The following is a 15829-nucleotide window of genomic DNA, read 5'->3' as shown; positions in this document are numbered from 1 at the left end:
AGGGAGGCATGTTAGAAGGGCACGAGTTAGTTTATGCCCTTTTCCATTAAAAAAATTGTTATCTTAAGCTATTTTTAATGTGCTGTTATTTTTATTTTGAAAATAAAAAATATATTAATTATTGGTGAACACCTCTTAGGTATTTTCTCAAAGAAAAAATCATTTTCACCACCTCCAATCAAACACAGCCTTCATCTCAAAAGTTGTTGACTTCATAAAACACAAACCAAAAACAAATGTTTACAATCAGGTCTACCCTACCTTATACACTCTATCCACTGTTGGGAAAAAAATACATGTAACATGATTGATTGATTTTCTATCGATCATTAAATTTTCAAGTATTGGTATTGATTGATTTGATTTTTTTTCCTTCTAAAGATCCTTTACAGAATTCTTTTATCACTCAATACTTTTTTTTTTCTCTTGAGGCATGCCATGTGTTGGAAATAAAAGATGAAACCCACAGTCAAATGATTTCCAAGTAGGATGGTGTTTGATAAGTGTTGAAGTAGATAATGATACTGAACTTGACAGAAGATCCTAATTTCTAAACTTGAAAATGTGCTTGAATTCTGCATCGAGCTCCTGTTTTTGCAATTATCAAACACAGTTTAAGTCCATAACAGGGGGACACTCCTAATCTCTAATGGTGGGTTCTGATTGTCTTTATCTTGGCAAGTGGCAACTTGTAAAGAGCACCCAATTGCAGTTATGATAAGACCGCCCTCAATGTCCTTTCCTGGGTCTGGGCTCCACCAAAGCCGTGACGAAACGGTTTAGCTCAAGCCTCAAAGGAAAGCATACATGAGAAGTAAGTAAAACAAACGAAGTGGTGGGATGTGAAAAGATGGTGGAACCCCTCCTTGTTAAACAACTCTTAATCCCTCCTTTCTTTCTTTTCAGTTTTCCAAATGCCAAAAGCCCAACTTTTGCATTACTTTTGTGTGTTGGAGTTTTCCTTTGCTGCTTAACCAATCAATGAACCCCCCACCCCCAGCAGTTGAAGCAATCAATCCCTTAACAAACCTTCTTTACCAAAATTGATTTTTTTCAAGTTTTCAATAATCAATACAACGCTTTTCGTACATGTACCCATTATTCTGCAAATGACAATATTCCAATCCAACATTTTATGCTGGAAAGGATGATCTAGACCGTCCTGTGAAGGGCGTGGTTCATGCTTGAAATTCTCTTTTTAGCTTTTACATACCCACAACAGAAACAGAAATATTGTTCCTTTCTTTCTGTAATTTTTTAATGGCTGCTGTACAATGTACAAATAAACCGACAGACGGTTTAAACGAATTAATAATGTCATAACAAAGGCAAACAGTGGCTTTATACTTGTTTAGAAAGTTCTGTTTGGTATTAATTGGGTGATAAGGAAAGAATACTCCTATTCTCCCAATCTCCCAATCTCCCAAGTGGGGTTGAGGGTGTTCAGTATATCTTCAATGGGTCTTTCTCGTTGCAGATTGGTTGCATTTTTCTTCTTTTTTCCCTTTTTTCTTTGACGTTGCAGGCTTTGTAGCAGTTGCTAGTGACAAGTGAATCCAGCATTTCACAATTCACATGGAAATTGTCTTCTGCAATCGGGTCCTTGCATTTCTACTATCTTGTTGGTTACTAGCTTCTGTTGCGCATTCTGGTAAAATTAGAGGAGTGAACCTGGGTGGGTGGCTGGTCGTGGAAGGTTGGATTAAACCTTCTCTGTTCGACGGCATTCCCAATGGAGATATGCTTGTTGGTTACCCTGCATTACCTCCTCCTTTTTCTTTTTCAAATTTATTTCTAAAATACTCCTCTTCCGATGTATTGAGATTTATTTTCTCCCTTGGATTTTTTTCTTCAATTACGGCAACTGACCCATTTGTGGCAATTGAAATGTAGGACGGAACGCAGGTGCAGCTCAAATCAGTGGGTCTGCAGAAATACGCAAGTGCGGAAAATGGAGGAGGTATGGGTGTAACAGTAGACAGAGACATTCCTTCTTCATGGGAGACCTTCAGAGTAAGCTGTCTAACAAGATTGGTTGTTCATGTCGTGTTACATTCTGCTGTTAGTTTATTTTTACTGTACCTAATCTCTACTCTGTTACTTAAAATAAGGTTTGTTTATTTATATTCATGGTAGTGCAAGATAGTTGTCTTAGATGTCCATGCCCCCACCGTCGCGTCATTATCTAACTCAAATGACCAAGCATTTGATTCTCCATTCGCTTTCTCTTTTAATTCATTCAGTAAGACGTTTCAGTGAGCTAACTGCTTCAGTGAAGTGAAAAATTGCACCCATATAAGCAGATTCACTTGTATATTTAGCAGATTAAGCACTAGATTTGCCACTGTGTTTTGTAAATTAATTCCAATAGAGGGTCCTTTGCATAAAGATATATTTCTAGCGGTTGTTGCAGGAATTTAGATCCCATGGAAATGTGAGTGCCCTGGAAGTACAACCACTGAGCAATGTGTAATCAGCATTCGGAACTAGAAAGAACTTTAGCATATTTCAGATTGCAATTCGTACATTCAAAAAGAAAAATATGATGATTTCAGATTGGTACATTGATGAAGACCGTGTCTTTTGGTATGAGAGCTTGTGTCAGAACTGTCTTTGCCGACTAAAGCCACTATTAAACCTCTTGCATGAGAGAAAACAAGAAAAGGGACTAATATTTCAGAAGGGAATGCTGCATTTACTAGATACCTCAAGGCCAGTGAGAGAAGGGAGGTCATTAATGGTGGAAAGAAACCATAAGCAACTTAGGTGCAGTCATTTTGGTTTTAGACTTCAGAAATATCAAGCTTGGATACTGTTCATGTTAGCAAGCTTTCACCTGAACCCAACCCATTAAACCCGAATATCGGTCTTGGTTTTATACAACTGAGACAAGTTATATTCTCTCAGTCATGTCATTTTGATTCATTTGATATTATACACTTTCTATATTTTCTATGAACTTAAACCTTGAAACAAGGATGGGCTGTGATGTGGGTTTGCTCAAGAACAATTCATGGGTACTTGTCTTATTTCCTCTCACTTAAGTGTTGAAATTTTCTTATGTCATTGAGATTTGAAGTATCCCAATGTGAAGATGATACAAAGGAGTCCACAGCCACTTTATTCAATTCTAATCAATGTTTAAAAATGTGGATGCATGAGGCAAGCTGCCGGGACCTTTGGATTTGTGGGTCACCTAATGGGTTATTGACTTTTAAGAAAACTCTCTTTTTTTATCAATAACTGCAGCTTTCATTATCTCTCCCCAAATTTTCTTTTTTACAATTGTGCCTAAAACATCAATTATCTTTTTGTCCCTTGCTTAGCTAATGTATCTTCCATGGAGTTGGCAGTCCTTTTAACCCATTGTATTTTCACTTCCATATCCTTTATCATCCATTTGAACTCTTTGTTCTCATTGTTGTACATTCATAACTTCAAGTTATCACTTAGAAGCCACCCACTACTAATTTTGGATCTCCTTCAATAATCAATTTCCTGGTAATCAGTTAATTTGCCCTTCTTACTTTTTCCATCATTGCCATAACTTCAGCCCGTAGAGAGTAGTCTCCCTCACCTGCTGTTCCTGAAAAGAGGACAATTACCTTCCCTTACTCATCCCTTTGCAAAAGAAATTTCTGATAATTGAAATTTCTTATGATGGTCAATCCAAAATATAGGCTATGTTTGTAAAATTGATGATATGCCTATGATATTTTGGCAAGTTTACAATAGGCATATCACAGATTGGTAGTTTTTAGATTTTTCCTTTTTTTTTTCTGGAAGGTAATATATAGATTGTACTAGAAATGAGAAAAAAGCATACATTAACATATTTTGGATTAGAGTATCAACATATCTACCTTGAGCTACTATTGAGCTGAACTCTGATCTTACCATGTAAGGATCACTAGGAGAGATGGGTTTCTGTGGGTAGGGGGTTCCAAAGCTAAGAAGAAAAAGAACTCTCCCCCTTAGACCCTCTACCTTTCTATTGCCTAACTTTGTTAATGAACTGCTCAGTGCTATCCACATACACACCAGATTCAAGAAGAAATGCTAAAGACTCCCAGTTGCAGAACACTGTAGGAGAAGATGAATGGGTGTCTCTCCATTTCTGAGGCACATAATACATACACGGGTAGATATGTATGACCTTCTCATCAGCTTTCTCTGAAACAAGTTATAGGTGTTAATTTTGTTCCAAATTGTTTTCCTGACAAAGAAAGAGACTCTAGGTGACATAATTGAGAACCAAAGTTTTCTCTGAGGGAAAATGCTAGATGTAGGGTTGGTGGTGATGCAATGTTAGAAGGATTTGATATTCACTATATGGGTATAGGATGTCACATCTATCTATTGTTTGTAAGAGGGAAGAAGTAAACTTCTTTAAAGGGCTATATGGGGTCTTGGGAGGGTGGACTGGATAGGGTGTAACCTTCAGCATTTTCTTCCATGAAGTAGACATTCTCAGACTCAAATTCACATTCTTATGCTTGTCAGCCTGAGATTTTACCATTGCACTAAGGAGTTGTCCCTAAGAGGCAACCTTCTTTGAGAACTATTTTTTCCTCTCTCCACCCAATTTTGGTACCCCCTTTGGGAAATGGAGAAATATTTAGTGATATTTGTGATACTTTTTCAATGTTTTGACTCTGAAAAATGGATAATGGCAGGACCATGCTAAATATCAGAATATTTATCATTTCTTTTGCTCTTGATTTCATATGATCCCTTTGGATAAGGGGGAGATATTGGGATATACCAAATGGCAGAGACATTTGATCAATCCCCCCAACTAAGGATGAAGTTTTGCTGTTTTATTCATTATCTTGTATTTTCAGGAGACTTAATTCTTTTAAGAAGCAAGAAGTGCTTGTTTCATAATTTTTTGATTTTCTATTTGTAGGCCTATGTTGATTTAGTCTTGCTATATTTGAACATTTGGAACAACTTGAATGCTCCTTTACTATTAGTTTCATGCATAAAATGCTGGTTTGAGTTTTCCATGAGATTGTTTCCTAAATAAAATAAAACCTGTAATAGGTTCTAAATAATTGTGAAATTACATGGATTAGAGTGGTGCTATTATGCATGTAGAAGAGCCCTTGTTTTGTCACATTAAGTCTGCAGTTAATTAATGCAAGCTAATGAGTTGGAATGAAAAGAGCGATGAAAAAAGAAAAAAAAAAGAAGAAAGAACATCAAAATAAATTATTGTGGAATTGCTACCTCTACTGTCCTTGCTTTTTGTAAATAGGTTAACAACCAATTTTGGTAGTATTGCTATTGGATCTGACATTTTACTTAACATCGTTTTCTTTTCAAGTCCATGAAGCTTGATTATGACTTAATTTATTCTTATTAAGAAGTATCATTTATTGATTGATTAAAAAAGAATCATTTCTTTTGCTATTATTTACTAGAACCATAGAACCATATAATAATATTTGCTAGGGATTCATGTGCATGTATAAAATCTAAAAATAAAACTCTGATGTATGAAGATTGTTTATCCTGGTAATTTCTTTTATTGCAGTTATGGAGAGTATCTGACACAGGATTTCAGTTGCGCTCTTTCAGTGGCCAGTTTCTAACCTGTAATGGTGAAGGGGATTCTGTTTTGGCAACAGCAGGAGTACCTTCCACTAGAGAAACATTTTACATTGAAAGAAACAATTACAATAATAGTAGTAAAGTTCACATTAAGCATGCAAGTGGAAACTACCTCCAGGTATGATTTACTCAGCTATTTAAGCTAACATTTCACGGGGATTCCAGAGTACCCTGTTCAATGGTATAATAGTATTATAGTACACATGCATCACATGCAATCTGGTGGCTTGACTGGTGGCCATAAGCCATCAATGTGTTCTGTGATGCCAAACGTCTTTCAATTATCCAACCGTTTTAAATGGTAGAACAGGTTTGATGAAATGACCCATTAATCCCAAATAATTAAGATGAGGTTTTGATCCTGATGATGGGCATTTTTAAAACTTTTTTTCTGGATCATATGTCATAATTATCTCTGATTGTCCAGAAGAATGCAAGGGAATGAATTTTTTGGATTGTCACATTGGGTAAAATTTTGTTGATCTAATTGGTTGAATGGACAGAGTTATGAATCAACCACATGTAGGTGTACCACTTTACTACTGAAATTGTTAAACCCTGCTTAAGCCACCAGAGGGGTTGGTTCCTTAAACTTTTCAATTAACCCAATAAGTCTTTTTTTTTTTTTACTTCTCATATGCAATTCATTTAATTTTTAAATGATAAACATTTTACATTAAACTTCATTTGTTTAGGCTACATTAGCAAACCAGATTGCAGCTGATTATCCAGGAAAGCCAGGATGGGATGATACAATGGCCACATTTGAAATGATTATCATAGTCAATAACTTGCATGGAGATTACCAGCTTGCTAATGGGTATGGACACCAAAAGGCCAAAGAGGTTCTCATGGTAACTTTTCCTGTCTCTTCATTTTTTACTTTTCTCTATCCAGAAAATTTGATGAATATGAGCTCTATACACTAAACTTCTCTGAGAATGTCGCATTCCTGACACTGTTGCATTAAGTACAGGAGTTATTTTCTCTAGGAAATAGGGGTATATTGTGCAGTGTTTCAAGGGCTCTCTTAAATGAACAATGTGTCCATGTCAGACATGCATCAGAGGCCTAAACTCCAGATTCTTGAGGACACTTCTATGTGACATTTCCTTTTTTATCTCCTAGCCCAACATAAATGAACGGTTAATATACAAGATGAATGCCATATTTTGTCAAATGTTACTAGTAACAAAGGCAACATTTTAGACCCTTTTTTGCAGGTATATAATGCAAGAATTCAAAAAACATGAACAATCTTAATGATATATACTTTTCCATAGATGTGTCTGCAAATCCATGTTTTCTCATCTAGCCAAGTCAGACTCTTGGGCACGTGTTAGATTCTGATTCCTGTATCTATGTCCATTCACCTATCTTTGAATAAAGTCAAATGGTTGCCAATTGAATGTATGAAATTTTTATGTTATTGTATGTCCATGTCATTTTCATATTTTCTATTGATGCTAACGGATTTGGCTATATCAACTATGATTACTTAATGGAGTATTTTATAATGATGAAGATGAACATTGTTCAGTATATCATTAGCCATGTTATTATGGATTGACATGGTTCCTCCTGTGGATTCAAAGATACACATACCATTATTTCTGACTGTCAAATTGTACTAGGCCAACATAAAGAAGATCAACTACTTTTGTTAAGTTCAGTTATTTTCATGTGTTTTATGACAATGCAGAGACATAGAAACAGCTTTGTCACTCCAGCAGATTTTAGTTTTCTGTCCAGACATGGGATAAATACTGTGAGAATTCCTGTTGGCTGGTGGATTGCCCTAGATCCTAATCCACCAGCCCCTTTTGTTGGGGGAACTTTGGAAGCTCTTGATAATGCATTCTCATGGGCACAGTAGGTCTCATTTTTACCCTTTTTTGTGACCATATAATTCAAGCCTTTGAATTCATATTTTATTCTGGGCATTGGTTAACCCAGACTTACAATTCTGTTTTGCAGGGCCTACAACATAAGGTGCATAATTGACCTTCATGCAGCTCCTGGGTCCCAGAATGGGATGGAGCATAGTGCCAGTAGAGATGGTTCAACAAATTGGCCCACATCTCCAGAATACATTTCACAAAGCCTGGATGTCATAGATTTTCTGGCTTCCAGGTAAATGTCACTTCCATGCTGCTAAGAGTTCAGAAGGCCTTGATGCACTTATCTTTATTGTGGTAAACTTGTTTATCATTCAACTTAACCACCTCTAAGCTTAAAATCAAACAGGATAAATAACATGTTTGTGGATGGCCAGGATCATTTGATCAAGCTGAAATATTAGCCACTTTCAATCCACAATGTAGTTTAAATTTTCTTGATCAGTCACATTGTAGTACACCATTCTCAGACCCACTAATATGTGTATCAACTGGTTGGTAGTTGGTTAGCAAGCATCAGTCTGGTGTAGAGGAGTGTGGAGATTTTATTTAATCATCAATACTCTTTGAAAACACTCTCTTGTCACTGCATGCTCTCTCTCCATTACACTATCAGTATCAGTGACGGTCATTACTTATCATTTCCACATTAATGGTTCCAACTTTACGATTTTTGTACACATTGTACTTCCTGTTTTCATCACCTGTCCTGATACTTCTGTGTGCTTTTCCCTTTCGTCTGTGCTTGGATAAGTGGGGTAGACATGGAAAAACAAGATGGAAATAAAAAATTAAGGGGGCAGAGTTGGTAGTGGGGATAATAATTCATTTTCCTGCCAAAATGAGGGAAAGGATGGTGAATAGTCTTCTGCTGTTTTGATTCCATCATGCCTTATTTACCAAGGCTAATTGGCTGGATCCATATCAGAAACTAAGAAAGAGAAAACAATATGTACTTAATTGTTTTTCAAAGAAAATATAATGGACAAGGTTGAATTGCAGGGAAAATGTGGGCTTTATACCCCGATAAGATGTTACAAGGGAAAAGAATCTGTTAGTATAACTAGTTATATTCTCCTTAATGCTTCGAAGGTCTTTTGGTTTGTCCAATTGACACTTGCTACTAGCCTGAATTGATTCATCTCAGACAAGACACATTTTCTTTCTTAAAATAGTAAACTTCTTTCTCTTTTTATTTTAATACACTATATTCACTGCTTTTTATTTGATCTCATTTTCTGAAGCTTAGGCTTATGTCATAATACTTCACTTGCAGATATGCAAAACATCCTGCTTTTTTGGGCATTGAGCTTTTGAATGAGCCATCTGCCTCTACTGTTCCACTGGATGTCTTGGTTTCTTACTACTCAAAGGGTTATCAAATTGTACGTAATTACTCATCCACAGCTTATGTAATAATTTGCCAGAGAATTGGCAACGCAGATCCATTTGAGCTTTATCAAGCCAATATTGGCTCTTCAAACATTGTGGTGGATTTGCACTACTACAACCTCTTTGACACTTTTTTCAGTAATATGAGTGCTATGGATAACATTCAGTTCATATACAAGAGCCGGAAGACTCAATTACAGGAACTAGATAGTGCAAATGGCCTGCTTGTCTTTGTTGGTAAGACGGTATCTAGGTCGAAGTCTTTTAAGCCTAATCTGACTTATTAGATGATATGATATAGATCTTACCTAATTCATAGTCTGTCTTCAGGTTTTGAAATAGAGAGCTAATGTGATATCTAAATTGGATTGGATTCAGGGGAATGGGTGAATGAATGGAATGTGGCAAGTGGATCTCAGCTGGCTTATCAAGAATTTGGGAGGGCCCAATTAGAGGTATATAATGCAGCTTCTTTTGGATGGGCATATTGGACACTTAAGAATGACAGAAAGCATTGGGATTTTGAATGGAATATCAGAAATAAGTATCTCCAATTAGGTAAGTTCTAAAACTCATTATGGGGAAGAAAAGAAAAAAGAGAAAAAAATCTCACCCATTAGGTGCTAGTTGCCAATGTTGCATGGACACATGTGAGAGTTCAAATGTGACACAGAGTTTGTTTTAGCAAGATGTAAAAGCATGGACACGGGGGACACACCCCATTAAATTGTGTTTACTATTAAAGAATTCCATAACTTGTCAGCTCTAACATTATATACCTACAGAAAGGGCATAAATAATGTCTCTACTTAAGAATGTTCTGCAAGAAAAGGGGGCATCAATGATGCACATTAGATTTTCATTTATGTCAATTGAAAAGAAAGGTGAAAAGGACATGTAGAAGTTGTCTCCTCAAAAGTCTCTGGTGCATTAAATCCAAAATTTGTCTATCAGGGATACTTCATCCGTTTAGTAGTTCCATGCAACATGGCAACTTTACTTTGGCTATTCTACTTCCATTTTTGTTCTGTAACTGTTCTTTTCTTATGTTAGGTTGGCTTACCATGTATAAACTTAAGTTAGAATATTTTCTTTGCAGGTGTTTCATCAAAGAAAAAAATTTCAAACGGTTTTCATTTACTTGCATTGGCTTGTGGGTCTTTTTATTTGCTTTACATATTGTGACAGACAACAATGAAGTTGCCCTACCAGTTCAGAACAAGAAAGATTTACAATGACCATGTTTTCTCCTTCCTAGCTCATCATTGTTGGAGGACAATCCTCTATGCTGCTTACAATGCCTCGTCAGCTCAGAATAAAAGGGAGATTTATAATGTTTCTGTTCAGTCCTTCATAGTTCATTGTATTGGGAGAAATAATCCTCCTCATCATTATAAGTGGTTCCAATAATCTCAGGGAGCAGATTTGGAGCAGCCCTATAATCATTGAGGCTCATGTTACATTCAATCTTGTTATATGTAAAATAGAAAAAGTCCAGTCTGGTAATTGCTTCCTGAGTTTTGTCGAATGTAAATCTTCTGTTGTCAATTTGTTGTCTATCATTCATTTTTACAAGTAGAATGTAAACTTTCTTGACCTGGCCACCTGGCAATGGGAGAAATAATCCAAGAAAAAGATGCAACCAGAAAACACGAAGAAACCTTCCAAGTGGTGTGAATGGCATTGCAATCCCAATATTAGAAATCATAGTGGTGGAACAGATCACAGGCCATCTTTGGATGAATGAGATTTTCTGAGTATAGATCATGTCAATAATGAAGGTCTGCATGAGGAGTCCCTCGACCCTCAACAAACCAGGCAAATGGGTTTCCGTGGATATTTGGTTTCATAGTAGAAGTGAAAGGAACATAAGGTTGGCAACATTGCAGACAGAGAATACCGGCAACATTCTAGAACATGAACATGGCCAAACCTGAAGTGACCACTTTTCTTTGGTAGCTTGGCATACTCTTCCTCCATTTGCCCCATGGGAAAGCCATCTGAGCCACACACTGAATAATTAGGAGCTGTCTCGGTATTAAAAGGCTCAAATGAGAGGAGAGTTGTATTTAGAAGTGACACGATGCTGTTTCTGTATCTTTATTACTTGATGCCGTTCACATGTTTAATTAGACAAGAAGCTAAAAGTTAGCGACTCCGTATCTGCCATAAATAAAACGTGGAAAGAAACAGTAAATCAGAGACAGAGATGAATGCGTTAGTTGATGGCATACGGATCACTGACATGTTCATTTCTTATTGGTTCTTCTACTTTCTAGTCTGGTTGCAATAGTTAGTGGGGTCTAAATGTAGAGATAACATTGTTATATCGAGGGTATTTCATATTTTCATATAGATATGGTAAATCATCTTGGGACGAATTAATAGGACTCTTACAAGTGCTTAGATTGGTTAAATCTCCACAACATAAATATCTATTGGTTCTACCAAAAAAATAAAAAGGATATATTGGGCGAAGTAAATACTGATACATGATGAGAGAGACATGGAGTTGCTGTAAGTGGAAATGAGATGATAACTGGGTTGAAATTTTGATGTCTCAAGTATATTACTTGTTACCAAGTTTTTTTAAGGTATTTCAGAAATAAATAAATTTTTTACACATGAAATTGTATTGAATCTTAGCAGAAACAGAGTCGCCTGCTTAATTTTCATCTAGCATCTTCTTTGTCATTATGCTCTCATTGAACATCTGTAGCATTCTGGGGCAAGAAAAAGATGACTCCTATGCATTTCCAGACCTTTATTACGATAACATTTAGTTCTAAAGATATTTTCTTTGTTTCTAATTCAGTCATGTTAAGAGTGTCTGCCTTGTGGGTGCATAGAATAATATTATTCAGAACATGGAAAAGCAAGCGAACAATATATATATATATATATATATATATCAGCATATGGGTAATTGATGTGATGTACATTCTTTTGAGGATATGAAGAAAATGCATTGTTACTTGTTATTTAAATGGGATTTTTGCTACGACTCATACAAATAAATGTATATCCCTTGCCAATTCCTCAGAATGTATTCCCATAATCGATAGGAAGGAATTGAAATCAGTTGAAACAAAATTTCATTTGCAAGGGATCGAGGGAAAGGAAATGGACATAGAAGAAAAGAATGGCATTTCATCAGGAACAGTTGGAATCGGAACAGCCCATTCCGATTCCGTATTCCTGCAACCGTAAGTGTCTAATAATTCTAAGCTTTTGTATTGCGGATAAGCTTTGGATAATGCATCTATCATTGGCCATGGGTAATTGGGTAGTGCTTCCATTGCATGATTCATGTTTAGTTATTTATAATCCGGGTTTTTTTGGTAAACCTGAGGTTGCATCAATGAACATGGATTTTGGTCAAAATCCAAATTTTATTTAAGAGAGTCAAAAGTCATGATTTGTATTGGGTCGAGCCGTAGCGTGTTGGATTTCTCCATTCTCATAACGGCTGGCATGAGGCATGATGTTGTTAGTACATGGGGACCTCCAATTGACTGCTTAATTACTAATTTGTTGACAATTTGATTCTACTAACTCATGTCTACAAAGCACACAGCGTAATCACGTTGAAGCCATTTTTTAGCCCAATGAATCTTTAAGGATGCCCGTCCTTTTTATTTTTTAACATATATTATATCAAAATATATATGTTAAATATTAATTAATGATTTTTATTTATTATATATTAGTTTTCACACAGTTTCTGCGCCGGAAAAATAAAAACTTTGTTTAGGTACATTACAGACTGCACCCTGTACTTTGTTTTGTCATAAAAGACCCCCCTCATCCTGAACTTCTAAAATGGGCATACAAAATCACAATATATCCCTTTTTTGGGTTGAGGTATTAATTAATAGTGTTTGAAATGCACAATAACCAAGCCCAGAAGAGTGAAGACTGAAGGGATATCGTGCTTTAGAATATAGACCGATGAGCAAATTACCGGTAGAGAGGCTTACGTCTTATATGTGGGATTGGGAAGAGATGGATGTGAATCGAGTTTCCATGGCCAGAGGAGGGAGACTACGTGAATCAACAACGGACTTGTGTGGTCCATCAACCAAACCTTTTTTTGTTTTTCTGTGACCTAATACCTGTTACGTTTAAAATGTGCAATGTTTGGCAGATTTCATTTCATTCAATCACTCTTTAATTACTAATTAACTACTAACTAGGTCCCATTTCACCAAATACTCCATGACAATTCAACCATTAATAATTAATTGCTTACGAATTTATGATGGACATTTGCAAATTTATTATCTTATTCCTCCCTTTGATAAAAATCGTGTCAAAGGCAGGAATCGAAGCTCTGTGCAGTTTTCTAAGTTCAATTTGGCCGCTCTCACCTCATATTTTTGACAGAAAAAAGAGTGTTAAATGATGCTCAAAGGTGGTGCTGTTCTCAATCAAATGGTGATTTCAGCATCCAAGTTTTATACGGCGGCCTGGGAGGTTTGGCATCTACAAACTCCATGCAAAAGTGTCACATTGTCCACATCTGCTGCGCTATGCTGTCTGTGTAACCAATTACAACTGAACATGCTAGTATTCTATTTCTATACATTTGGATGTGGAACAGTACTGGTGTGTTCACCCAATCACTCATTGTGAGTAGTTGCATAGCTTTTTTCACAGTATGGTGAGCAGCAAGCAGCAAGTCCCAAGTAATTACATATTATACACTACACGGTCCATGGGAATAAAACAGGAGCTTAAGGTGCATGTGAGTAAGGGTGTCAATCCATCGGTTTTGGATTGGATGGATCAATAAGACATATTGGATTGGACCAATCTGATTCAAAATATTTATTACATTGGATTGGACCTGGTCTGTTGGTAATAAATTTATATTGGACTAATCCAATATCTGGTCCATTGATCTAAGATAAACATATAGGTGTCAATGGACTATGTTTGGGTTGAAACCAACCTAAATCAAAACAAATTTGAATAAATCGAATGATCCAGACATTGAATTGAACTGATTCAAAATGGTCCAAATTATTCATTGGACTGGATTGGACCTGGTCCATTTATAATGAACTCACATTGGATTGGATCGGATTAAACCTAATCTAGTCCAATTGACACCCCTACATGTGAGATCTATCTCACTTACTGGCATATGCTTATCGTCTACTTGAAACAATACCTTTTGCAATGCCACCCATCCCCTGCAAAGCAAAAATCTTATGCACAGTACTCTGCAATTATAGGCCATATATTTAAAATGAATTCTGCTGATTGGCTAAACACTTCAGCTGTGTGGCGGGCTGTGGAATCAATAATAATGTTCCACTTCCACATCAATGATAAAATACATAAGGCCTACAATGAGAGGTTGAATGTTTGTAGATTCCATGTATTTTATAATTAGTGTTGAGAATTATCATTGATTCCAATTTCCACAACCTCCTACTGAACAGTGAACATCTACATCGTTTGGCTAAACCTGTCTCATTGAAAACATCTCCGATTATGAATTTAAGATACATATGTTATTAATGTTATTGGGGGATGTAACTACTGTTTCACAAGGGAGATAGCATCCTGTTCATGGGAAGCGCAAGTCTGCAAATCAAAATCAAACACGTCATTTTCTTTTTTTTTTTTGAGTTAATGGAGATTCAATGGGATTGCACTATTAACAATAAAGCATACCTTATCTTTTTCAAAAAATAAGGGGTTTTTATAGTTCAGGGGTGGATCTAAGATTTCTACGGGTGGATTGATATTAAATTCACAGGCAGGATGTGGTTTATAGGGGGGGCTACTAGTAGACTAGGAGGGGGCTGCAATTCAGATTTATGAGGTGGATTGCAGTCCACTTATCTCAAAAATGGGGTTTTTATAGTTCAGCCCACCCCTAGGGTAGAACTAAGATTTCTAGGGGTGGATTGAATCCTGCTCGTTGATTGATGCCAAATTCATAGGCAAGACATGGTTTATAGGGGGGGCTACTAGTAGACTAGGAGGGGGCTGCAATTCAGATTTATGAGGTGGATTGCAGTCCACTTATCCCAAAAATGGGGTTTTTATAGTTCAGCCCACCCCTAGGGTAGAGCTAAGATTTCTAGGGGTGGATTGAATCCTGCTCCTTGATTGATGCCAAATTCATAGGCAAGACATGGTTTATAGGGGGGGCTACTAGTAGACTAGGAGGGGGCTGCAATTCAGATTTATGAGGTGGATTGCAGTCCACTTAACCCAAAATTGGGGTTTTTATAGTTCAGCCCACCCCTAGGGTGGAGCTAAGATGGGCTGCAATTCAGATTTATGAGGTGGATTGCAGTTATCCCAAAAATGGGGTTTTTATAGTTCAGTCCATCCCTAGGGTGAAGCTAAGATTTCTAAGGGTGGACTGAATCCTGCTTGTGGATGCCACATTCATGTGCAGGATGCGGTTTATAAGGGGGGGGGGGGGGGGGGGGGGGGGCTATTAGTAGATTAGGAGGGGGCTGCAATTCAGATTTCTGAGGTGGGGGGTCATGGTGATCCAACTCCAAACTTTTGGAGTTGAACCAACCACTAAATGACAAAAATCAATAACTCCAAACTTTTGGACTTCCTCTCTCATTCAAAATCTCCTCCCATCGTCTCTGTGCAATGATCCAACTCTCATTGCGCTGCAGGTGCAACTATGGTGAGGCACCATGAAGGGGTTTGGGGTTTTGACATTTTTAGAAGGGGAAGAAGAAATTTATGATTGATATTGGACGAAGCAACGTGGGAGGTCATGACGATCTTGGATACCTACACCCATCTTTTTTATGAGAATGATTTCATTTGGGAATACTGAAGAGTAAAGAATGATCTAAAATCGGCTAGAGATCCTCATCCAATACTGAAGTGGAAGTCAATATTTTGGGGGAAAGAAGAATGTTGAAGGACGTAGAGGA

At 36.8% G+C, this 15829-nt stretch overlaps 1 protein-coding gene across 3 annotated transcripts; it reads left to right on the top strand.

Moving 5' to 3' along the window:
• The first annotated feature begins 835 nt into the window (after positions 1–835).
• LOC104608627 (putative glucan 1,3-beta-glucosidase A) lies at positions 836–10498 on the top strand. Of its 3 annotated transcripts, none has more exons than XM_088891007.1 (9): positions 836–1746; positions 1894–2013; positions 5540–5734; positions 6312–6470; positions 7319–7488; positions 7594–7749; positions 8791–9143; positions 9285–9361; positions 10006–10498. In XM_088891007.1, exons 1-9 carry the CDS (start codon positions 1576–1578, stop codon positions 10102–10104), a joined length of 1500 nt encoding a protein of 499 aa, XP_088747133.1. In that variant the 5' UTR covers positions 836–1575; the 3' UTR covers positions 10105–10498. The 3 variants fall into 3 exon arrangements, 2 of the variants coding, with proteins under 2 accessions (XP_088747133.1, XP_010272968.1); XR_016078284.1 differs by lacking the exon at positions 10006–10498 and having other exon boundaries at positions 837–1746; positions 8791–8899; positions 9046–9143; positions 9285–9370; XM_010274666.3 differs by having other exon boundaries at positions 838–1746; positions 9285–9464.
• Positions 10499–15829: the final 5331 nt, after the last annotated feature.

The sequence above is a fragment of the Nelumbo nucifera genome, chromosome 1, assembly GCF_055504915.1.
Source record: "Nelumbo nucifera cultivar China Antique chromosome 1, China Antique-T2T, whole genome shotgun sequence".
NCBI lineage: Eukaryota > Viridiplantae > Streptophyta > Magnoliopsida > Proteales > Nelumbonaceae > Nelumbo > Nelumbo nucifera.
Note: the sequence above shows the minus strand (reverse complement) of the source record. Positions and strands in the feature narration are given on the sequence as shown.